Below are 25,555 nucleotides of genomic sequence, written 5' to 3'. Positions count from 1 at the left end.
AGGATGGTAACAGGATCGTAACAGAATGGTAACAGGATGATAATAGGATGGTAGCAGGATGGTAACAGGATGGTGACAGGATGGTAACAGGATGATAATAGGATGGTAACAGGATGATAACAGGATGGTAACAGGATGGTAACAGGGGTGGTAACAGGATGGTAACAGGATGGTAACAGGATGATAATAGGATGGTAACAGGATGGTAATAGGATGGTAACAGGATGGTAACAGGATGGTAACAGGGGTGGTAACAGGATGGTAACAGGATGGTAACAGGATGATAACAGGATGGTAACAGGATGGTAACAGGGGTGGTAACAGGATGGTAACAGGATGGTAACAGGATGATAATAGGATGGTAACAGGATCGTAACAGAATGGTAACAGGATGATAATAGGATGGTAACAGGATCGTAACAGAATGGTAACAGGATGGTAATAGGATGGTAACAGGATGGTAATAGGATGGTAACAGGATGGTAACAGGATGGTAACAGGATGGTAACAGGATGGTAACAGGATGGTAACAGGATGGTAACAGGATGGTAACAGGATGGTAACAGGATGGTAACAGGATGGTGACAGGATGGTAACAGGGGTGGTAACAGGATGGCAAGTATTTTTCATTGGTTCTGATTGTGGTGCTCTTCGTTCTCTTCTGTTCTTTTGAATTTCTTGTTGACTGTGACAGAAACTTCAGTTTTGAGCCCAAAGTTTCTTCAAGCCGTCTTCTGTTTCTCAATCACGTCCTCTGAACTTTTGCCGGAGCTTTTCCTAGTCGACACAACCATCGATGAGCTGATAACTTTCTGCAGCACAGTAGAGACTGACGGGACATTGGCCTTTGGTAAAGCCTCAGTATCTCTGGGATTCTGCACCGTCATCTTACAGCTGCTTCACATGCATCAACCAGGAGGATGAGAGTCACTTTGTATATTTGTAGCTATGAATACTATCACCACCCGGTACCAGTTCATGTCACTGAATGTATTTTGGTCTTGAATGATTGTTTTCACAAACAGTAAGATGAAGACAGGGTATTTTCATGCTTTATATTTATACAAGTATGTTCTTGTTCTCAGGTGCTGCCTTCATCCTGAGGAGCCCGTCTCAGTAATCCCACACAAGATGTCATTGATCAGGCTCTTTGTCCACATCCTGTTCGTGAGTCTTTGAGATGGAATGTACAATGTTGTACTGCGACAGTGGAAGCTAATGTTCATGTTATTGATGCAACTTTGTGTTGGCTCCGGCTTAAAGCTTTAAAAAGTGACTCATAAGAATAAATCTCGGCTAATAGGCTGCTTCTTTCTTTGTACCAGCATCTCTTCATGATTTCTAATGTTTATCTTCCATACATTTGTGATGTGCAGATCAATATTTTTCTCTGAAACCAGATGTCTGCATTCGGATTGATCCTGATGTGAAAAAAAAACAAAAAACATTTTTTTATTAATTTCACATTAAATAGTTCATGCTTTGTCTCGTGTTTTTTCTTTTCTTTTGGTGAGAGTTTAAGGCTCCATTTACACCTACTGAGCATGTGCAGAAGAACTCTCGACCATGGCGCTGGTGCACATGTGCAGTAGCAGTGTTTGTCATCAACAAGGAGACAGACTGAGCGCTTCCAGAGAGTCATGTCTTCGCCGGTTTACATGCCGATAGAGCTGGAGCGTTTTCGTAGTTTTGTCTTCAGTGGCTCTGAAGACCTTAGTCGTGTAAACGGAAACCCAAAACGTACATTTTTTTCAGCATTTTCACTTGAAAACATTTCTGTGTCAATGGGGTCGAACGGTCTCTGGTTTCAGGCTCCTCCTGACATCCCCTCCTCGTGTGTGATTGTCTGCACCTGATGGCTTTGATTTATATGGGAGGACGTCTTCAGTGTGTTCTGGTGGTCGGTTTGTACCGTTTAAGACCAAGGAGCACATTTTATTTCAACAACCGACTCTGAACATTCCTGTTTGGTTAAGAGCATTTGGAAAAAAGTGATTATGGTTTTGTTTGACATGTAACTTCGACTCCTGACCACCTCGGAGCAGACAAAGCTTTAGCAGGCCTCCCATGCAGTCTTGGTCTTGGTCCTGGTCCTGGTCCTGGTCCTGGACCAGACTGGGAAGCGGCCCTCTGAATGAGCGTCTCTTGTGTTTTGTCTTTTGGAGCTGCAGAAATCCCTTCTATCTCCTCTCCAGTTACGACCACTTCCGTCTCTTGTGGTTTGTTCTTGAATCCTGCACTCTGGACAGAGGTTGTCCGTCTGGTCAGACTTCAAATCAGTTGGCCTCCAAGCTTTTGCAGAAAAGTTTATCTTCTGAATCCAAAGGAGGAAAGCTGCCGACACAAACTGTAGTTGTAGAAGTTGTTTCTCACTTCCTCTGTATTGTAGATAAGCATGAACCCTTCCACTGCTCAGCCATTTGTTTCAATCCTTTTCCTTTAAGCTTTTCATTTGCCTGCCGAGCCGTGATCAGTGTGTGTGTGCTCCACCAGAAACACACTGCCGTTCATTATTTCTGCTTCCTGACAGGATCTGGATGTCAAAGTGTTGGATGTGACACTCTGAAGAGGAAATGTGGCTGTTGTGGATGAACACAGGAAAGAAAACGAGTCTCTGTTCTGTGAGAGCGTTCAACATCTGTCACTGCAAAGAAGACACGGCAGCTCATAGTCTCAGGTCTTTATTATTAGTACAACACCTCAAAATCCTTTCAGATCATAAGGACAAAAGAAATAAAGAGAGATGATCATTTCAGTATAAATGATTTTTGTAGTGATCAGTTAGAAAACTCGTCTTCATCATATTGTAAACTTGAAATCTCTGTCAACAAACATTTAAAGCTGCTCCGTTGAATATTTAAAGGCAGATTAAAAATGAGTTGAAAGCAATGTTGCCAAAAAACATGGAACACCTTCATTCATTCTCTCATGTCACTGATCAAACAGGAAGTGAAGGTGGACAAACAGGAAGTGAAGGTGGACATTAGTTCAAAGTACGAACATGGTTCAGGTGTTCATCAGGCCAAACATCCAGCAAGAAATCAACTTTCCAGAAAGACACAAACCTTCAAGGGGTTCTGTGGCGTTATCCCAGAAAATGTTTTGTTCCGTACAAAGAGTCGAAAGTTGATGTAAAAAAGTCCCAGGCTGGACGTCCGTTCAGTTTACAGGTGACGAGAACGCAGCAGATGAAATGAAATAAGTTGGGAAGACAAAAGTACCAACAAAACTTCCCAGGTCCCAAATGGTCGCGAAGGTACACACAGTTTTTGGTCGTTTGCGAGAACTTTGGCTCTAGATCTCCGTCCTGACTAAACGTTCTGCAGGAGACGTGCTGCCACTCTGTGAGAACTTTGGTGTCCCTGAACTTTGTTAAAGGTTGTTACGGCTTGTTAGAAAGGTGAAGCTTTGGGTTCATAATGTGACTGATAAACTACCGTTTCAAATCTCTGTGGACACTTGGACAATGGCACATTGGTGACAACGTTGGCATCAGAGGTTCTGTCCCATTTCATGGAACGTCCTTTTAAGTCTTCTTACAGTTAATTTCAGTCATTTAACCTGAAAACTAACTTCAATCACAGAGCTTCATACACTGTGGATGACTTTACTGCTCCGATGAGCTGCAGCACTGGACCCAGTCCCGGTAGTTTGGCTTCTTCTCTTGGAATTGTGGGAAATGTGGTCTACCCAGTTAGCAGAAGAAGCTTTGGCTTCATGCAGGATGAACGTAAACAGTCGTCTTGCTCTGGTCAAGTTTTCATTTTAGTGATTTCAATTATCACTGGAATGGAGAAGAACTGGAAAACATTTTGGCAAGAGAGACAGAAAAAGAGATTTGTAGAGAAAGAGATAAAGTGTGCTTGTTCTGTTCGTGGACAGTGGTTCAAGTCTTCATTTGGTGGTTTTTGGTTGATGGCACAGGGACTGCTTCAGGAGGCGTAGTCCTCGTCCTTCATCTCAGTGGTTTGTACTCTCTGAGACAGAAGGAAGGACTCCCACACAGCCAGGCACTGAAAGACAGAAGGACACGGGACAAGACATCAGGACAGACGAAGAAAACCCGACACTCAAATAATGTGAAGAAAACTGAAGTCTGGACGCCATTTCACAAACAGCAATCTTCTCCATGCTTTAAAGAAAGACTCCAGCATCTTAAAGGCAAAGTTTGAGAATCTTGAAAAAACTTTGGCTGCTGGTTTACACAAGAAAAGTATTTGGAACTATGGAACGCGGCTTCCAGAGTGCAACTTTTGGGAAACTTTTCTGAAGACTCATGACCACAACAGTCGTAGTAAAAACTTTCACTGCAGCAGATGTTCAGTCAGTGTTTGTGCTGCTCACTCTTCAGGATTTAGCAGCTCTTCTTCCTCAAAGTGAACATTTCCTGCCATACACCACATCGTCATCTGCATACAGGGAGGACTTTTCTTCATACAGACACTGAGAATACCATGGAGGAGGACTAGAACAGAGTCTGTAGCCTTCATGACCAAAAGAGCCACTTTCAGCATGTCACACCAAACCAGGTCTGCCTGGAGCCACAAAACATGGAAATCATGTCAAGAAAAAATAAAAGATTTATGTTTATTTTACAAAAACTGAGATTTCATTCATGAAGCATCACAGAAGCAATTTAGATATAATTAAACATATCTTGCATTTGTGGCCCTTTTTAGGGACTTCCTTGTCATGGCTCTTCCTGTCTTACTTTATGCATCTTAGCATTTTAGCTATTTGGAGCCGCTCTGTTTCCCAATGGTTACAGCAGTTTTAGTTATCGTAGCAATTATTTCCCTTTTTCTTCATTTTTCTCCCTTTTTCCTTTCTTTCTTTTTTCTATTCCTTTGTACCTTTTCTTAAATTATAATGTGCTTATTTCTTTTCTCTTTCTATTTTTATTCCAAAATCTTTCTTCCTTTTCCTTTGTTTCTCTTTTACCAGTTTCTTTTTATCTTCATCTCATATTCTTTCTTTCCTTTGTCTTTTCCTTAAAAAAGCTAAACTAGTAATTTTACTAAATATATTTTGATCATTTCTCCTGCATTATTTTTTTTTAAAATCAATTCTCTACTATTCTTGCCGTTTTACCTTATTTTGATTTTTTTTTTCATCCTTGATGTTAGACCATAACAAAATCAAATTAAGGTGTGCAGGTGAGTTTTAAACGAGGTTGAAGGATTTCCAGTTCGACTTAAAAAGGTGTCACCTGTAATCATCACAGGGAACTGCATTATTCCCTTAGTCGTGTGTTCGTGTGTGTGTGTGTGTGTGTGTGTGTGTGTGTGTGTGTACACTAAGTGTTAGGTCTACAATGTCACCAGTGGTCTAGATCTCCACCAGGATGACAGATATAACTAACCAGTGTTTTCCAGCTCTGCCCAGTGAGTTCTGGGGGGATTCTCCACGTTCGTGGGTCTTGTCAAGTCAGAGTGATTTTCACCCTGCAGGTGGGGCTACCAAAAGAGCCCTGAGATCTGGTCCAGGCGTAGCGGAGCCCCCCAGATCGTCACCACCCCAGGACACGGGCCACAGAACGCGACGCCCAGACACCCGAAGGACCGCAGAGAACGGCCGCAAGCCCGGAGACCCAGAGTACAGCAGCCGCCACCCCCAAGGCCCCCGACGTACACCCAGAGGGAGTGAGGCAGGGGGACAGCCCCCGCTCCCGACCAACACCCACCCCGCCCGCTCACAACCCTCACCCCAAACCTCAACCCCTGGAGAGCGAGAGGGACCCCACGACCTGAGGCAGCGAACCAGGACCCCCAGGCAGGAGCCCAACCAGCCGGCGGAGTGCGGCCGCCGCCGAGGAGCCGGCCCGCCGAGGGTTGGACAAAATAAGACATGGCTCAAGGTGCCGGTGTGCTAAAAACACTTTTTGTTTTATTTACCAAAACAATTGTGTTTTATAATTAAATACATTTCCTCTGTTTGTCACGGTTTTATTTGTTTTTAGTGATTTGGACTGAGCAGTTTGACAAATTTTGAGTCTTGAAGTTGTTTATTTTTCTCTTCTTCGGTTTTTGAGTCATTTTACCCATTTCATCTTTAGCCTTTCATTCGTAAGATGAGACCGTGTCCCACTGGGCTGAGCTGTGGTCTGTGTGATGACGTGAGGGTTAAGAGCTCTGCTAAAGAACACAAAACCACCTGAAGATCGCATCAAAGGAAACGTTCTCAGTGTCTGTGGAGCTTTTTCAAATGTCTCACACTACATTTCTCTGGAACCAACCTCCTCCTCCTCGTCAGTGAGTTCACGTTATTACTCTGACAGGAGAACTCAGAGTGTGTCTGTGTGTGTGTGTGTGTGTGTGTGTGTGTGTGTGTGTGTGTGTTGCACAGGCCTTGACAAAGTGAATCTCACTTTTATGGCATAAAAGCAGTTATCTAGATGACAGGAGAGGCTGAAGCCACGCAGCCAGACACTGAAAATGAAAAATGATGATGACTGACAGACACGCACGCACGCACGCACGCACGCACAGAGGATCCGGGTTGTCGGCAGGATGAACCAGATTGTTGGTCACAATGAAGACGTCTGATGATCCACAGCAGGTCAGCAGCTCCTGGGTGGATCCTTCACTGAGCCCACCTCCCTCAGGTGAATCCATTCACTCTCCACTGCACCGGAACAGACGCCACATTGTGTTGCTCTGACTGTGCGAGGCTCCGTCGGACCACATGGACGTTCCCAGTCCAGTCAGAGGTTCATCTGGTTCACACAGAACCTCCTCTGCTCACTTCATGGTCACATTCTCAGACTCTTTCCTCGTGAACAACCTATTGACGGCCACAGGAAGCTCAAAGCATCCCACTGAACTAATAGTTCACCGGATCCGTACACCTCACACTTTAACAGACCATGAGAGACTCACTTCATCGCTCAACCCTCGCATCAGGTCTGAGCAGAGTACTCTGATTACATTTAGAGTGACATATTGCTGCTGTTCTCAGCTGAATGAACATAATAAAGTGAGAGCTTCATCTTCTAGCAGCTGCTGTGTTGTGACCTAAAACCGAGTGTGGAGGCACGAATCTGTGAGGAGTGCAGAGCTGCTCGTGTGTGTGTGTGTGTGTGTGTGTGTGTGTGTTTATACACACTAATTACTGTTAACATGAAAAGCTCACATTCCTCTAATTTATTCCAGTTTATTCTGGAGCTAACAGCTGTGACTGAGAGTTTGCTCCAGGTTATAGGAACCTTCTCGTCATGTCGTTCATTATTTCTGACAGCCTGAGTTAAAACTACACTCATTCATACTCCGAGTTTACGTGTCTTTATTTTAATACTCAGTCTGTAGATATCTTAAAGAGGCACGAGAGGGAGGAGTCAGTCCGTCATGAATGGACTTGGAGAAAACTGCTTAGAGGAGGTCAACTGGTTTTCATCTTAATCTTATTTGCATTCCACACTCATTTTCAAAACGGGTCTAATCTCCAGGATGAACAGAAGCTAAATTATGTAAAACAACTAAAACAGCAAAAACAGCTGAGGACTGCTAAAAGTGGATAAAATAGGAAAAACTACTGAAAAAATATTGCAGGAGAAATGGTCAACATTTAAATTAAAACTGCTAGTGTGGTTTCTTAAGAAGAAAAAGATGATAACAAGAAAAAAGAGATTAAAAAGTGAAAAAGGAAAAGAAATGGGAGGAAAATAAAGGGAGTTTAAATTTAAACGGTCTTTAAAAGCAGTTGAATAAGGTAAAGCAGCTAAAACAGCCACAGCTTTGAGGAGAGGAAAAACAAAGAAAGACGGGAAAAAAGACAAAAAGGACAAAATAGATTAAAGCTGCATGCAGCGTTCAAGGAGTCCTCGCACACCTGCACGTTGGACCGTGGTGCATGGTGAGGCTTTGTGCACGTCACAGTCTGGAAATGTGGGCAAACAATGTGGACATGTGGACATGTGGACATGTGTCTGTCAGACACGTCCAAGTTCAGGCGGCCGCCACGGACTCGCCCTTTCACATAAGTCACAATTGTCACTGTGAACCATCACCAACATATTTTACATTCACAACACCACATCTAAGGTTAATAAGGCCATCATTAATAATGACACATAAAATTGTACGAAAAAAACGTTACTATTGCCAGCAGGGGGCGCTTCATCTGTGAATGGATGTTTGCATATGGATTTGATCGGGGAGGTGTTTGATCAAGCATGTAAAGTTTCAGGCAGATTGCAGCATATAGAGCAGAGTTACACATCACTTCCTGTTTCATGGCGAACCATCAGATATTCAGTGGAGCGCCGCGGCCACGCCCAGTGATACTATAGTTACATTTTGATATGTGTTCATGAGGAAGGCCTGTTTTGTTCTGGTTCAACATATGTCCACCAAATGTCTTCGACATAGGTGAAACGTGTTGATCGTGTTGCTCTTAGTAGATGTTACAAATCTAAAACAATGTAGGGGGCGCTATGGAGCCATTTTGCCAGACACATGAGCAGTAAGAATACAATTTCAAACAGTTCGCCACATCTGATGTGTGTGTACATTTTCACGAAGGTTTGAGCACATTTAGGCCATAAAAAAGGAAGCAGGTCGCGCAGTACCAGACAGTAAAATAAGAATTCTAAGAATTAAAGCTGGAAGCCCCGGGCGAGAGGGTACGGGACGGTATGGCAAAGCGCACCCAGTCTTCTTTAGCAGTGACCTTTAGTGGCTGAGCCTCCTTGTGGACGGTGTCAATGACTGTCCTCTGGACATCTGTCCAGTCAGCAGTCTTCTCCATGATTGTGTCCCCTCCTGACCCAGACTGAGACCATTTAAAGGCTCAGGGAACCTTTGTAGGGGTTTGGACTTCATCAGCTGGTGAGGGTGAGACACCAGGACTTTACAAAACTCAACTTTTCATCAAGATTCTCATTTTCTGAGAAACTGAATTTTGGGTTTTCACTCTGTAAGTCATCATCAAACATATTTCACTCTGTGTGTCATGAGTCTAGATCATATGAGTTTGACTTTCTGACATGAGTGACAACAGATGTTGAACATTTTCATGATATTCTCATTTTTTGAGTTGTACCTGTAAACACATGTTTCACACTGATTGTGAATACTGACACTGCCTTACCTAGTAACTAGTTACTTTTCATAATAGGAAGCAGTATTGTTGTGCTGTCAGATCCTATTGTAACTCTTTTTATGTGTTTATCAGTAATGTTCTGTATTTACAAGCTGTAATAACAAACAGTGAGCTCAGCATTATATGTAGAACAGTTAATACATGTTAACTGTGGCGGAGTTCTGCTGGTACAGTTGACAGAGCGCACGGTGGAGGATAAACAGGGAACAATAGATGATACTGCAGCAGCTCGCCGAGGGAACCTTCAGAGAATCGAGCGTTTTAATCCAGCAGCTCTTTGCTTTTCAGGGATTTTCCTTCTGGCGTGAGGATTCCCATTTTGTGGAATCGGTCTAAAAATACTAGCTGAGATTTACTTCAGTTCTGAGAAGACAGTGTCAATAATAAGAAGCTGGTAACCATGGTAACCGATGCAGTGGCAATGACAGCGGAGGCAGAGCACAAGAGTTACACCTCTATCATTCAGGTCCACCTGAGCTAATCCAGAAAGGATCTGCTCTGTCTGTGTCCTTCAAGGTCTCGGCCACGATAGACGTGCAGGAGAAACACTTTGAGGAAGCTGTGGATCCACTGATACAACACACTGTAATCTGATTACTGCCCAGTATGAAGTGAACCAGGAGACGTGAACACAGCGTTGAGCCGTTGGACTTAGTTTGACCTTCATCTGTAACCATTTCAAGTGAAAAGGTAAAGCTGTTGTTACGGGTGGTTGTCTGTTTACACCACAACGGTGGTGAGCCACTGAAAACACAACTGTTTGCAAAAGACTCCAAAGGTGGAACTTTTTGAAATGGCTTTGGCTCCGTCAGGGTGTAGATGGCAGAAGCACCACTACTGGTGCTGCACGTGTGAGTAGATAGACCATAAGAACGATGGCCTTCTCACCGTCACCGTAACAACAATCCAGCAATCTAGATTGTCCGTGCTCTGGCGCATGTGGTTGGATGATGATATTTACGCCACACAGACCAACACGGACACGTAAACTATGAATTGGCCATGTTAGATGTGGTTAGATGAGGTCTCTGATTGGTGGAATCCACTCGAATGCCAGAGTATTGACGAGTGGGTCTGATCATCCGTCATCAGGATCACCAGGATCCACTGCCTTGAGAGTAGAGCAGCAGAGCAGCAGAGTAGAGCAGCAGAGCAGCAGAGCAGCAGAGCCCCCCCCCCCCCCCCCACCTCTCCCTCCCCTATCTTCCCCCTCAATCTACCTCTCTGTCTATCCTCTCCTCTATCCCCTCCCCCCCAACCAGTCAGCAGGAAGCCTCCACCTCTGACTCTGGTTTCTACAGGTTTCTTCCTGTTGGAGGAGTTTTTCTTTCCACAGTTGTAAATAAATCTGCTGCTCATGTGGATTTGTTGGGTTTTTCTCTTTTCTCTGTTAAAAGCACCGAGACATGACTGTGTTGTATTTGGTGCTCTATAAATAAAGTTGAATTGAATTGAATCTCTGCTGGAGACGAACCGGGTTCATCTACAAGCTGCCGTCTGCAGATCCACAGAGAAAAGGAAATGAGATGTTGATATTTTTGTCTCATATTTGTCTTTTAACACAAACATTCAATGTTGACATGCACAACATGAACGGAACAGTCGGTCCGTTTCCATATTGTATTATTTTTAATCAGATTTTTAAATCAGTTTCTTCTGTGTTTGAATGTTAAGAATGCTTTATAAGCTCAAGCAATCTTTTCCCAAACAGCTCCAATGTTTTAAAGCCATTTTTCATTTTTATTTTCAGGGGAAAAAAAATCTCTGTGTATTAAAAGGCTTCATTAACCTTTTAGTAGACAGCAGGGTCTTCCACTCCCATGATCCTCTGCTGCTTCACATCATAATTAGACAGCTACAGTATAAATATGTATGTTGTTAATAAACTCAGCCTCATTGGAACATTTCTCACTCTGCTTTCTTCTTTTTCTTTTCAATCATTTCCTGTGCGCAGTCCAGTGTTCGGCATAACGCCGTGGCAGAGGGAAACCTGGGAGTGAAGCTGCGGCCTGGTTTGTCTGTCGCTCTGTGTTAAAAGAGGACGACGTTCACAAAGCAGGAACTGTCACAAGGACCTGACAGCTGCAGTGACGAGTCACTGGCGTTCAAGCGAAGAAAAATGTTTAAATCCTTCGAGATGTCATCACCAAACGTCTCGAGTGAAATGGCACCAATGGCTGCCTTCATTCTGCAGCGATGTGCTTATCTGACTGTCTATTCGTCACAAAGACTGAAATGAGACAAACAGCCATGCTTTTGACAAATATCCGGTTTTCCATTGGCTGCTTTAATTGTTGGAGTCATATTTAATAATCAGATTCTTAAAGATTTTTTTTGTGCCTGCCTCCTGCTGCCGACTGATACCCCCTAAATACTGCCGCTACTATATGTAGTATACGTTACAGCACATATATATTCATATAGCACAAGATAGCATGTTAGCTTGCTAACATAACACACGTAACCCTAACCCTCGGGTGGGGTTGAAAGTGGGCCCCTTTAGGCCATCCCCCAAATATCAGCTCAATTGAACAAACTTTATTAGCATGCTAACTAGCATGCTAGGCTAGTACCTACTGTCTACCTGAAAATCCTACATGTTACTCCCCAGGTGTACCCGACCTGGAATCTGGTCTTATCTCAAATGCTAATCTGCTAAGCTAACTAGCCTAGCATTAACATTAAAAAGCATTAAGTTAGCATGTTCATATAGCACGAGTTAGCATGTTAGCCTGCTAACGTAACACGCGTGCTGCAAACTAAGGCTTTTTTAGAGAGAGAACTGTTTATTTACAGACAAATATAAACCTTCATTAGAAACACAAAACCTGCAGCAACGTTTTGATGTATAATTTGATGATATTGAGGAGGAAATGTTGCCATGAAGACGAGAAAAAGAAATTTTTCTTAGTTATCAAATTCTAAAAACGGCTGAGAACTTTATCCAACTTAAAGGCTCACAGAATAAAACTGGTGTAAGAAATGAAAAAGATGTTTTCACATCTGTATAGAGGCGAGACGCAGCAACGTTTTGAAATGAAAATCAAGTCTCTGGCTGAAAGTATGGCGACGCCAGCTGGCATTGAAGCTGAGGAATGTTTTTGTTTTACACTTGGCTCCCATCCGCTTTGAATAGAAAATATTTTTTATATTGAATTTTTTTGGAAACGCTTAGCCACATTGCTCATAAAAATAATAGCACACCATCCCCGAATTTTCCGCACGTTTTGATGTGCTTTGTGTTTACGTGCTCCCAACTGGGCAGAACTAGTTCTGCGTAAAAATCCAGACGGAAGAAGAAGAAGATTCAGCAGATTAAAAATAAACTGGACCCTGGTAATAGTAATCTCTGCGCCTTGCCAAAGGCGCGTACAAGAATGAGCTGGGCCTGTAATGCAGGAGTGCACAGAGCCTGCGGCGACTGGATAAATCCCGAAGCCGGTGTGCATTCAGGAGTTTTCCCTCCAGTTCCTCTTCTACAGGAAGAGTTTCAAACTTGTGATCCAGTAAGTGATCAACCTGATTCATTTGGATCCTGATCTGTGAGCTGCAGCTGCGCAGAAGCTGGCATTTGTTACGACTCGCTCCGTTTCTGTCAAGCAGTGTCTACATTGACGTCAGCCAATCAGCTCTGAGCTTCCAAATGACGCCGTTAGACTCCGCTCACACCGCAGGTCTTGATGCTCAATTCCGATTTGTTGCTGGGATTCGATTTTCAGTCGGCTGGAAACACGTCGCGTGACCACAGGTGACTTCAGGGTTCACAAACACAACCTGACAGGCAATTATTGTGCAAATAGAATAATTATGGAGCAGCTGAACCCGAAGCTGCGCGTGAGCAGGAATGAGTGGACGTAGCTCACGGTGAAGCATGGAGAGACTGCTGACGTGGTTACCTGAAGTCAGAGAAATCCATTTGAATTTACAGATGAAAAAGAGAACAAAAATAAAGCCCAGAAACAAACGATGTCATCAAAAGAAAAAGAAACGGTTGGTTGAATGTGAGAAGGATCTTCACTCTCTTGAGAGGAAACAGACTTCAGATCTCCACCAGGACGGTGGAGGAGCTGCACAGACGTTTCTGGAATATTGAGACTGCAGGGTGGGAACAGACGACCTCCTCCACCCTCCTCCTCCACCTCTAGTGACTGAGGATAAAACACAAAGTCCACTGAGTCTTTTCACCGTCCCTGTTCAAATATTTAATTTAGACATTTAATAAACAGATAAAACTTTATCGTTCTGCTGTGTCTCCAACAAAATGTCTCCTTCCTCTACGACACTCTGACACACGGTGGCGTCACTACCATGAGGCTGTTATGGTGTCCAGCGGTGGGCTGGGGTGCTGCCCCCAGGGACGTCACTCTCCTCTGGCCTCCATGATGTCACTCTCCTCTGGCCTCCATGATGTCACTCTCCTCTGGCCCCCATGATGTCACTCTCCTCTGGCCCCCATGATGTCACTCTCCTCCATGATGTCACTGTCCTCTGGCCCCTATGATGTCACTCTCCTCCATGATGTCACTCTCCTCTGGCCTCCATGATCTCACTCTCCTCCATGATGTCACTCTCCTCCATGATGTCACTCTCCTCCACGACGTCACTCTCCTCCATGATGTCACCCTCCTCCATGATGTCACTCTCTCCATGATGTCACTCTCCTCCACGACGTCACTCTCTCCATGATGTCACTCTCCTCCGGCCTCCACCTTCAGATCAGACTCTTCTCCTCCACCTCTACAGTCTCTGATCTCTCTGACTCTCTCACTATTTCCATCAGTGACGACGAGCTGCCGATGGTTTGTTTGTCTTCCACTACTGTGACACCAAATAATATCATCCCCTGACCTCCACCTCCTCCATCACTATTTCTCTCTCCGTAAAATTCCTTTTCTTGGTCTTTTCTGTCAGGATTTAGCATCAAATGCCGGCGATCAACAGGCTGATTGAGATGTAAAAATATTGACGAGGCCCTTTGCTTTGACCATTAATGGTAGAAAGTGGGCGTGTTGGGGGCGGGGCCTGAAGTGTCCACCTTCCAGGTGGACTGGATCTAGAAAAGGAAAGTGCGTGCAAATGTGTGAACGCACATTTTTAATAGTTCCCAATTTGTTTGGGCGGACGGACATTTTAGTAGGAATCCTAGGTAAAGTTTAATAAATGAGGCCCCAGGTGAGCATCTGAAGGACACTCCTCAACTCAACAATCGTGTCTGGACATTAAAAACAGTTCATTCCTGATGCAACCTGAGATTCTGTCAGACGTTTATCTGCACCAATATTCCAGAAACCTCTATACAGTTTTTATGAATTCAGATCCTCATATTAGAGACGTTCCGGGACATGAATCGTCAAACATAGCAGGTTGTTTCTTCTGTGTGTGTCACTGATAAAAACCTCCTGAGGAGTACTGAAGGTGTCCTACAGTAAGAGGATAGATTGACCTGGTTTTATCTGATTTCTGAGTCTCCCTCTCGGTTCTTTAAGTCTCTTCCTTTCATACAAAGTTCCCCTCACCCACTCCAGCATCCCTCTTCATCCTTCCCTCGGTTTCTCCGTCTCTTCCTGAATCCCTCCCAGGTGCAGGTGTCTTATTAGATTCTTATCGGCCGACTCTGCGATGCACCAATAAATCATTCAGGGGCCCCGTGGCCCCGCCAGCCCACTGCTGCTCCAGAATAACAAAGCCAACGTGGGGCGAAGAGCGAGCTGCCGGTTCCAGGTCACTCCCAGTAGGACACTAAGAGAGTTATTGTTTGCAGGGACTGTAATTCACATTTATTGAAAGCTGCTCTGCTGGGCAGCGTTTCACTGCGGAGTTCAGCCAAATGAGCTCCTGAAATTAATTTGCTGTAATTAGCCCCGACTGATCAGAAGGCAGCCGCTGACCTGAAGAGATGATGAGGATGTATCAGCTCCAGTTAACCCCCATCCCCAATGGACGGAGTAAGCAGCACCAGCACTCCACACCTCAGACTGAAGAGGACTTAAGAGATCGTTTTCCAGAAGATAATACAAAAATAAACAAGGAGAAGAAAACTCAACTAGAAGAAGCTGTTCTGCTCGTTAAACTGTGTAGAACCATAGAGAGCATGTGAGCAACACGGAGGTAAACCTGAACATTTCAGAGTGCTGGGTAGAACGTTACTTCAATAACATCTACAAAACCTTCTGGGATATGGGAAACGACTAACGAGCCAAACCCTGGATCAGTGGAGTGTGTTCTGTTCACTGATGAACTACATTGTAGAGGGAATATCATCGCAGCCAGAAGATCTCCGACTGTCATAAATCCAATGACGTAATGTAAAGGATGATGTCTTTTTAAACATGTGCAGGAGTCTGAGAGCACACAGTCGAGTATGAAGCCATTAAAACTCCAGCGAGTTCCTCAGATGAAAACCTCCTGAATACATTTGGAAACATGAGCTGCTGATCCAGAAGGAATCAACTCTCCCAGGACTCAAAGTGTGCCAGAAAGCAGCAGGTATTTGGAGCTATAATTAATTCTGGTGAAGGAGGAGAAAGATTCTGCAAACAATGCCGTGTGGACGGGAGGAACAATCTCTGAATATGTATGATAAGAATCATTTCAACCAACAAATCAAATCCCCTCAATGAACAATTTCATAATCAGGAAGAAGATTTTCTCCTCAAGATTCTTCAAAACCACAAAGAAAGAGACTCATCCACTGAATTTACTCAAACTCAGAAATGTGGAGTTATAATGTAAAAACTGCCTCCCAGAGCCCGTTTGTATTTTTTTAATTGCTTTTCCACCTCAGTCCTGTCGGTATGACGAGAGCAGCAATGAGAAGGAAGAGACGACATCGGGGAAGGTTCAGGAGTCACGGCTCCACTTTGATACGTCCCAGTTCCTCCTGATCCATGCAGGACTTTACAGCTGGTCAGTGAGGAGCAACAGAAACTGGCTCAACATGAATCAACGACACGGTGAATGACAGATTATTGTAAAATGTATATGTAATAAGAGATCGGGACAAAACTCCTTGACACATGTTGCAGTAGTTAGTTTGACACGCAGTGGGTCCAGAACTCGGTAACAGGACAACTGGAGCTGAGGTGCAACGTTTGGCAGAGCCGACGTCATCCAACATTCAGCAAACGATTGATCGGCGCTTCGTCAACCGGCTCTCACATCAGACCTCATTTTGTTCGCTTGAAGACAAACTTGCCTTTCAGAGCCGTTTCATCAGAGACACGAGCAACGGAAACAAGAGGGCGAGGGGATTTATCTGCCGTCAATACACTCAGTTTCTTTTTCGTTGTTGTTAAGGAAGCATTGATCAGAGGTCTGCGCCAGGCTGGTTCTCAACAGTCTGTGGGTGAAGAGTCATTGAGCTCAGACGTTCGTGGTGCAGATGACAAACACCTGAATTAGTCCCAGAGGAGCTCCGACAAGAGGATCTTCCTTCCTGAGCAGCGAGGGAAGGAATGAAGGGCAGAAATCAAACAGCCTTTTATGACTATGGATTTCACAATCCCTGACGCACACACACTTTAAGCTTTGAGAGAATAACTGAACATGCTTTAACTTCTTTAAGTTGCTGGACAGACTGAGTCCAGGCAAACTGGACCGAAGGCGAGTCTCCTCCTCCTCCTCCTCCTCCATCTCTCCCTCACAGCCAGAGCTGAGTGTTGCTCTGTACGTTGGCAGTTACGCCATCTGCAGGCCATCAGGCGGCGCTACGCCCCAGAGTCTGCACGTACACAACATTGTGGGGCCGGGTGTAGACAAGTCAAATAAACATTTCGCCCAGAGAAACAAGAACATATTCCAAAATATACTTCCTTTCAAGGTCCCATATTATGCCAAATTGACATTCTACTGGTTTTCTACCAGTAAGGTGTGTCCACAGTCTGTGTTTGAAAGTGAAAGTGAAGAAAGTCCTTCACCTCCTTCACTACTTAGTGAATGTGTGCTCAAACAGGAGATTGGTAGATTTTCCCTTCATGACATCATGCCTCTGGTAGTGAAGCTCCTTGGTAGTAACCGTAACAACGCATACGACCAAAACTAACGACACATTCAGACGTTACTGAACGAGCCAGTCTTTGGAACGGCTCTTTGAAAGGAACAGCTCCTCAAAATCCGGCTCCCTTCAAAGAGTCAGAAATCCCATTTCTAGTTTACAGATTCTTTTACACGTTGAGAAAATCTCCCTTCAGACACACAGACTGAGATACTGACCGACTCTCCAGACACATTGACTAGGAGTTGTGCTCCATCAATGACCATCAATATCTGCTGTTGTGTTGAGAGCTCATTTCACCGATTTCCTCACTTTACCAGCTCAGTAGTTTCAAATTCACACACCTGCATACAAACACACTTGCTTCTTCATGTAACACCAACACACTCATCTGCTCATGACTGCTCAACGTAAGAACCTTTAAGATTCATGAAGATTTTATTTGTGAAATATTCAAGAGGAGAAACAGCAAAGAACCACATAAAGAACTGAGGCCATTAAAACCTTTAAAACAACAAGAACAAATCTGGAATGAAACAGAAATAGTTCTCATTGTTCTCATATTTCATAAATCCCACTTAAAAAAAAACATTTCTTTCAAATAAAAGCATTAGATAAAAACATCATGCGATGTGTGCCTCTCCAGATGGAGTTCTCCAGTCCCGTTACACAGCCAGTGAGAACATATCTTTTCGTGGCGTCTGAGCTTTTCTCCAATGTGTAAATGGGATTTCTGTTTCCAGAAGTGAGGGTGAGGAAAATAAATGCAAAGCTGTGCTGCCCTCTGCTGGCAGAGCTCCAGGCTGGCGCTGCGGGAGGAAGCAGAGCTCAGAAGACACTGGAGCCAGGAGGAGATTTCATCCTGCTGCTCTGGAGCTCTTCCTCCAGCATCTCTGCCCGCTCACTAATCCACTGGAACTCACTCTCTTTATGGAAATCAGATGGAGGTTTTCCGACTGGAATAATACCAGGCTACTCCGTTCTGTCCCTGACCCACTGAGAACTGATGATGTGTTTCCTTTCTGAAGGAAGATTTACTTCGCCTATGTAGGTCAGACCTTCCCCGTCGTCACTGTGTGGAGCAGCAGAGCTGAAACCTTCTCACAGCCCAAATCCAGCCTGATGCAGAGTCTCAGCACTCTTCTTTCATTTGAAGGTGGTTCATTTGTAGACGACAGGATTTCAATTTGAGTCATAAGCACCAGAAATACAAGAATTAAACAAAACCTCAGGAAAAGCTCAGTGTGATTGAATCAGGCCGCACTTCCACCGTCAGTGACCCAGTTCTGAGGTTTTGCTCTCGTCACGGATCAGATCTTCTGGCAACGTAAACAGGAAAAAGATGCATCAGTCATAAATTTACAGGTCCAGGCCTCATTCCTCATGTGGATATAAATCAGATCTGTGCCCATGTGACCGCCGTGTCAGCAGAACCAGGCTGATCAGAGTCTCTCAACATCGTGTCTCTGACGTCATCAAACCTGCGACCATGGAGCTCATTGAGTCTCATAGTGAACACGCAGTGAAGAAATGAGAAGCATGGAGGCGACCGACAGGAGGAGAGTCCAGCACCGTGGTCAGCTGACCAGGTCACATGACTTCTGGAGGAAATCATTGCGGCAAATGCAGAAGAAGGAATTCTGAGCCTTTTCCTGCTTCGCTGACTAAAAACCCTGCCGATGTTTGGTGAACTTCTCAGGCACCGCGACATCAGCATCAAACATACGTCATCATCCGGGGCTTCACAGTTCCACTGGGCTCAGGAGGAGCCTGGAGCTTGAAAAACACTGCAAGTACACATGTTGGTGACGTTGTAGGAAAGTGAAATCAGGAGAATCAGATACGAGTCACTTGATGAAATACGTGGAACCACAAGGTCCAAATAAAAACTCTGATTTAGGAAGCTAATCTGGTCTGAGCCTCCAGACCTGCAGTGTGGGTCTTTTCTTCTTCGCATTTTAGTGACCATCCCACTGTGTGTGTGTGTGTGTGTGTGTGTGTGTGTGTGTGTGTGTGGACTTTAACCTTATATTTCATTGTGTTTTCACCTCTTTGCTCGTGTCTGATCTTGTCAGTAACTACCTGCAGACTCAGATGAGTTCCTGCTCATGTTGGTTGGAGTCGATTTGGAGCATCTTCCTTCAAACAAGCCTTTCAGCAGCTGTCTGCACGTTGAGCTGAAGATCTTCATCTTCTCACCTTCTCGTAGTACTCCACGTTCTTCTCAGCGGTGGAGATGAAAGCTGATCTGAGGTCAGTTCTCATGCCATCCTGCCAGCGGCTCCAGTCGCCCCGCAGAGCGTTGTTCGCCGCCTCCACCCGGTCAGCCAGACCGTCCACCTCATCCTGCAGCTGAGGGACAGAACCACAAAGACATGATGACCTGGGGTCTCGTCTATAAAGCTGCTGAAGCACCAAGCAGGTGCTGAAAGATGCGTTCGCCACTTCCCACACAGACTTTGTGAGAATGTGCGCTCCGGTACGCCAACATAACGTCTTCACACATCAGACTTCTTGATCCACGAGCAGCCAAGCTGCAGGGTTCTAGATGTTTCTTTAGTGAGACGTTACAGCTGAACCAGGAGCTCCATGAGCATATGTCATGGTTTCATCTTCAAATGATACAGAGCAGATAGAAATGATTGATTATTAATTGTGGTGCACTGTGGATGCGCTGGAACCAGCATGTGCTCAGGACTGGTGCAGTGGTGCAGCAGATAGAAAAGCTCCTCGTCAATCTGACATCGCTAAAGTGACTGAGGACACGAGCCAAAGTCCACTGAGCATGAGCACTTTAAGAATGGATGCTCCCCAATGTTTTAGAGATGAGGCCCTTGTTCAACTGGATTCTGATTGGTTAGTCACAGTCCATCACAACCACGTCACAGTCCATCACAACCACGTCACAGTCCATCACAACCACGTCACCACCCATCACAACCACGTCACAGTCCATCACAACCACGTCACCACCCATCACAACCACGTCACAGTCAATCACAGCCATGTCAGTCAATCACAATCACCTCATCACCCATCACAACCACGTCACTGCCCATCACAACCATGTTACCATCCGTTACCACCACGTCACAGTCCATCACAACCACGTCACAGTCCATCACAACCACGTCACAGTCCATCACAACCATGTTACAGTCCATCACAACCACGTCACAGTCCATCACAACCACGTCACAGTCCATCACAACCATGTTACAGTCCATCACAACCATGTTACAGTCCATCACAACCACGTCACAGTCCATTACAATCACGTCACAGTCCATCACAACCACGTCACAGTCCATTACAACCACGTCACAGTCCATCACAACCACGTCACAGTCCATCACAATCACGTCACAGTCCATCACAACCACGTCACAGTCCATCACAACCATGTTACAGTCCATCACAACCACGTCACAGTCCATCACAACCACGTCACAGTCCATCACAACCATGTTACAGTCCATCACAACCACGTCACAGTCCATTACAATCACGTCACAGTCCATCACAACCACATCACAGTCCATCACAACCACGTCACCACCCATCACAACCACATCTCAGTCCATCACAACCACGTCACAGTCCATCACAACTGTGTCACAGTGTGTTGTCACAGTCCATCAGTCCATCAGTCTTTCTTCACACCCGTGGCCACTTCACGAACCTTCCGTCTTCATTTGATAGTCTGCTGTTTTCTTGGAGTTTTCCAGAGTAAATAAAGTGTATTTAAGTGAAGTATAGATGGTGAATCCAGTCAGAGGAATCAAAGAGTTTATTCATGCTGGAGGTTGTCTTCAGGCAAATATTTACTGATTCAAAGCTCTGGATGAGAACAACATGAAGCACTGTGACAGGATCGATAAAAAGTAAAAATAAATTAAATTAAAAAAAAAAAATAAAAATTAATTTAAATAAATTTAAAAATTTAAATTTAAAAATTTAAAAATTTAAATTTAAAAATTTAAATAAATTTAAAAATTTAAATAAATTTAAAAATTTAAATTTAAAAATTAAAATTCTGACAGCAGAATCCAACATGATGTGTGTCAATGTGTGTCTGACTTTGTGGAATCAGTGAGTGAGGAAGTCAAACACAGAGCAAATATTCAGCACTTCTAAAGATGAATGTAAAGCACAGTGAGGGGGGGTATTAAGTGCAATGATACAGTGGTGGAGGAGGAGTTTAGTTTCAGGGCTGATATATATATATATATATATATATATATATATATATATTTGTTTTTGTAATTTTTATTTTTAGCATTTGTTAATATGAACAGTTATGGGAAGAGTACCTGTACAGGAATGTTTTTCATTCACTTAAAACAGTAACATTTATACAAAGTCTGACCTTATGGGTTTGACATACTCAGTTTGACCAGGTCTTATAAAACGTGTCCCTTTGAATCCTGAGAGTGAAGAAGAGTTTTTCCTGAGTATATTTCCTGAGTTGTATTGATCCACTCTTCGATGGACAGAGGGTCTGGGTTTAGTCACTTCCTGGTCAAGGTTTTCTTACTTGCTGCCAGTAGTAGTATCCAAAGCAATCCCTTGTCCTAATTTCTCCAGTTGGTAACATCCGCATTGCCCAAATACACGTTTTAAAAATTGCAAGGTATTTTACTGCCAAATACATGATTACTATGTTCACTTATTTGTGACCAATAAGAGTTTAACAGTGGGCAATCCCAGAAAATGTGAAAATGATTGTCTCCTGAGGGTCCGCAGAGCGTCCAGCATCAGTCTCCACTACCCTGGTGCCTCTTTTGAATAGCTGTAATTAAAAACCTGAATATATTCTTCCAACAAAACTCACCAGGTGTTAGAACCAGTCGTGCTCCATTGTAATCTGCATATATTCTCCCAATCCTTACCTTCCATGTCCCATCTCCTCTTGATGTACTCTGTGTTCGGTTGTTTGTTTTGCTGAATGGATTAGTGTAACTTAGAAATGTATTTATTTGGAGAAAATGATTTAATTAATGTTAAGAAAGTCTGTAGGAAAACCAAGCTGCATTTTTCAAATGTTTTTTATATTTTGATAAAAACAATGGCTAATCTGTAAGTATCTATAGAAATCATCTTGACCTAAACCATATTTGTTCTGGAAGAATTCAAAACTCATGAGTGTGAATTAGTTTTATTACCTAAAACAGATAATTAGGATAGAATCAGAGGAGAGCGTGATGAGCAAGTTGATTCTTCCTATTCCTTTTCTAACAGCTAATTATACACTATTATTATGATTGCTGAGTAATTACTGATTATTAGAATATTATTATCCTTTTTTATTATTATTGTTGTTATGAATACTGTACTGAGTATTAATACTATTAATATTGTATCAATTTACCATTTATTCTTTCTTCTCTATGCTCATTGTTATTATTAACATATCATATAATTTTCTTTTAATCTTATTATTATTATCATTTTCTTTCTTTTTTTTTAAATGTTCGAAATAAAGCTATATATACCATACCATAGCATAATCCCTGAAGGAAAGTGTTGATGTCTTTGACCTTTCAGATTAAGATTAGTGTTTTCATCCTCCATCATGATGTCAAACAGCTAAAGTGTCCTCGTTTTCAACATAAATGAATCCTGTGAAACTGATATAACAGTTAAAGTTTGTTATATGTGTCTAAATAAAGTACGTATGAAGGCTTTTCAGCAAGATTATCTTGTTTTAGAGGTAAAATGTGACGTCTCAGTCTTCAAGGTTACAGAGCTCCAGACTGGTGTAGATTAGAGCGACAGCTCCCCCTGCTGGCTACTGCAGGCAGCACAGGCCCACAGAGAGAGAACATGGGGCAACGCTCTGGGATAAAGGTCCTGGGTCTCATCTCTAAAGGTTGCTTAAGCACAAAACGGGTCCTGAAAGATGCCTACGCCACTCCCTACGCAAAGTTGGTGATCTAAAAAAAATGAACTTTGCGTGAGAACGTGCGCACCGGTACGCAAACTTTGAACCTTGCACACGTAAAGTTTAGAGACGGGGAACCGCAGCGAAGACGGTGAGGTGGAGAATTGATCCAGATTCATCTCATACGTTTAATATCTTCACGTCAGACTTACTGAGCCACGTGATCATCAATGAAGTTTCTTTTTCTGGATTTAGTGTCAAACACAGGCGATCGGGAGGCTGATTGAGATGCAAGAATATTCATGAGGTCGTTTGACTTGATCATTCCTGGTACAATGTGGCCGCGCTGTACTGCACAACCTTCCAGGAGGAGGTGAGCTATAAAAGGAAAGTGTGTGCAGGAGTGCGTTTTACAAATCTGAAAGATTGTTGTCATGTTTTCAGTTCACATCATTTTAGTATGGGTCCACACACACACACACACACACACACACACACACACACACACACACACACACACACACACACACACACACACACACACACACACACACACACACACACACACACACACACACACACACACACACACACACACACACACACACACACACACACACACACACACACACACACACACACACACGAGCTGGTGACAGCTCTGTCCTTTTCTGCTGTCACTTCCGGTCGGTTGTGTCTCCCAACACCGCGAGGCGACTTATCCTCTGAGAAGCATTGTGGGAATTTTCATTATGGCGCGATTAGCTGCCAGGCTTACAGAGTGAAATAATATTGAGGGCTCCAACTCCCACTGAGCTGAGGACTCACTTGGAGCCGAGAAGCCTGGATTTAGATAATCCTCCCAGAGAGCCCTTCTTCCCCCAGCTCCACCGCACCGTCGCTTTATTACACCTAATCTCTGCACATCCACAGGCACAGACACCGAGTGGGAGTGTGTGTGTGTGTGTGTGTGTGTGTGTGTGTGTGTGTGTACACTCACTGCTTCTTGCTCCGCCTTCCTGGTCACCAGGGCCTCACTCTTGGCATCGAGCTCGGCCTGGATGTTGTCTCGTCGCTTCATGACGGCCTGAAACAAACCAACAGTTACTTTCTGTTGAAACGCTGAGCTGTGCAGCATTTCTCCAAACATCGCCTGAAAGAACCAGGTTCTGGTTCTGGTCCAGGGCCAGACTGAGCACCAGTTCTTTGTCTTTCCACCACCAAAGCCCCGGCCTGTCAGGGGCTAAACAGGGGCTAATGCCCGGTTCACACGGCAGGATAATGAGGCCGATTTAGGCCCTGATTCTCTCTTCCAACAATCTTAGGGACGCTCAGATCATCATAAGATAATCTCATCAGATAATCCTGCAGTGTGTGGGGTGTTCAGACTGCTCTCGTCTGCTCAGGATGTCGGGACCGCTCCCATCTCAAATCGGGGATATTCAACATGTTGGATTGTTTTGGCCGAGTTCTCGAGGTGTGTGGTGTCCCCCGAGGGGACAACCAGCACGAGCCTGTTGACTGTGACGTGGAGCCAATCAGAAAGCCAGGTGACGTAGTGGCAAGGTGACGTAGTGGCAAGGTGACGTAGTGGCGAGGTGACGTAGTGGCGAGGTGACGTAGTGGCGAGGAAACGCCGGACCGGACCGACAACCATGCTCCTGTTGTCTCCACTCCTTTGACCAACGCCTCTTCTTTCTAAAACGTGTTTCTTGGGATAAAAACCCCACAAAGACCGCCGATACAGCCTCTTCGTCCGCCATGTTTGTTGACTCTGGAATCACGTTTGATCTTGAGAGGTTTAGCGAGATTTCCCATCTGATGTGGAGACGTTCACCGGGACGTTCACCAGAACGTTCACCAGTGAAATGGGTTCATGTTCAGTGTGTTGATGTTGCAGAGTGGCTGCACACCACACACTGTACCACTAGAACTGTGAAACCAGGGATTATTTATCGCCTTGTGTGTGTGTGTGTGTGTGTGTGTGTGTGTGTGTGTGTGTGTGTGTGTGTGTGTGTGTGTGTGTGTGTGTGTGTGTGGTCTCTTAGGTTTGGCAAATCTGCCGACAATTTTAAAATCCTGCCGTATGAACCAGGCATAAGCTGACCCCACATCGCTCTAGGCCAGAGTAGGGCCAGAGTGGGACCAGAGCGGGGCCAGAGTGAGGGCCAGAGTGGGGCCACAGCGGGGCCAGAGCGGGGCCAGAGTGAGGGCCAGAGCGGGGCAAGAGTGTGGGCCAGAGCGGGGCCAGAGTGTGGGCCAGAGTGTGGGCCAGATTGGGGCCAGAGCGGGGCCAGAGCGGGGCCAGAGAGGGGCTAGAGAGGGGCCAGAGCGGGGCCAGAGAGGGGCCAGAGTGGGGCCAGAGAGGGGCTAGAGTGGGGCCAGAGTGAGGGCCAGAGTGAGGGCCAGAGCGGGGCCAGAGAGGGGCCAGAGCGGGGCCAGAGAGGGGCCAGAGCGGGGCCAGAGTGGGGCCAGATTGGGGCCAGAGCGGGGCCAGAGAGGAGCCAGAGAGGGGCCAGAGTGGGGCTAGAGTGGGGCCAGAGCGGGGCCAGAGAGGGGCCAGAGCGGGGCCAGAGAGG

The 25,555-nt window shown here is 44.7% G+C and overlaps 1 protein-coding gene across 2 annotated transcripts in view; it reads right to left on the bottom strand.

The window, feature by feature from the left end:
- Positions 1-2,665: 2,665 nt before the first annotated feature.
- snx7 (sorting nexin 7) overlaps positions 2,666-25,555 on the bottom strand; it is a 47,555-nt gene continuing 24,665 nt past the window's right edge. The window contains exons 7-9 of one of the 2 annotated variants that reach the window (XR_013936398.1): positions 23,977-24,063; positions 19,175-19,444; positions 2,666-4,013 (exon numbers count right to left, since the gene is read on the bottom strand). Coding sequence is in view for 1 of the 2 variants with exons in the window: in XM_080489769.1 (XP_080345895.1) it covers positions 3,933-4,013; positions 19,292-19,444; positions 23,977-24,063 (321 nt within the window). In the remaining variant the exon portion in view is untranslated. The remainder of the gene's footprint in view (positions 4,014-19,174; positions 19,445-23,976; positions 24,064-25,555) is intronic. The other variant, XM_080489769.1, reaches the window with a different exon arrangement.

The sequence above is a fragment of the Lipophrys pholis genome (assembly GCF_963383615.2).
Source record: "Lipophrys pholis genome assembly, chromosome: 20".
Taxonomy (NCBI): Eukaryota; Metazoa; Chordata; class Actinopteri; order Blenniiformes; family Blenniidae; genus Lipophrys; species Lipophrys pholis.
The sequence above is the reverse complement of the archived record's forward strand: the minus strand, read 5'-3'. Positions and strand labels throughout refer to the sequence as shown.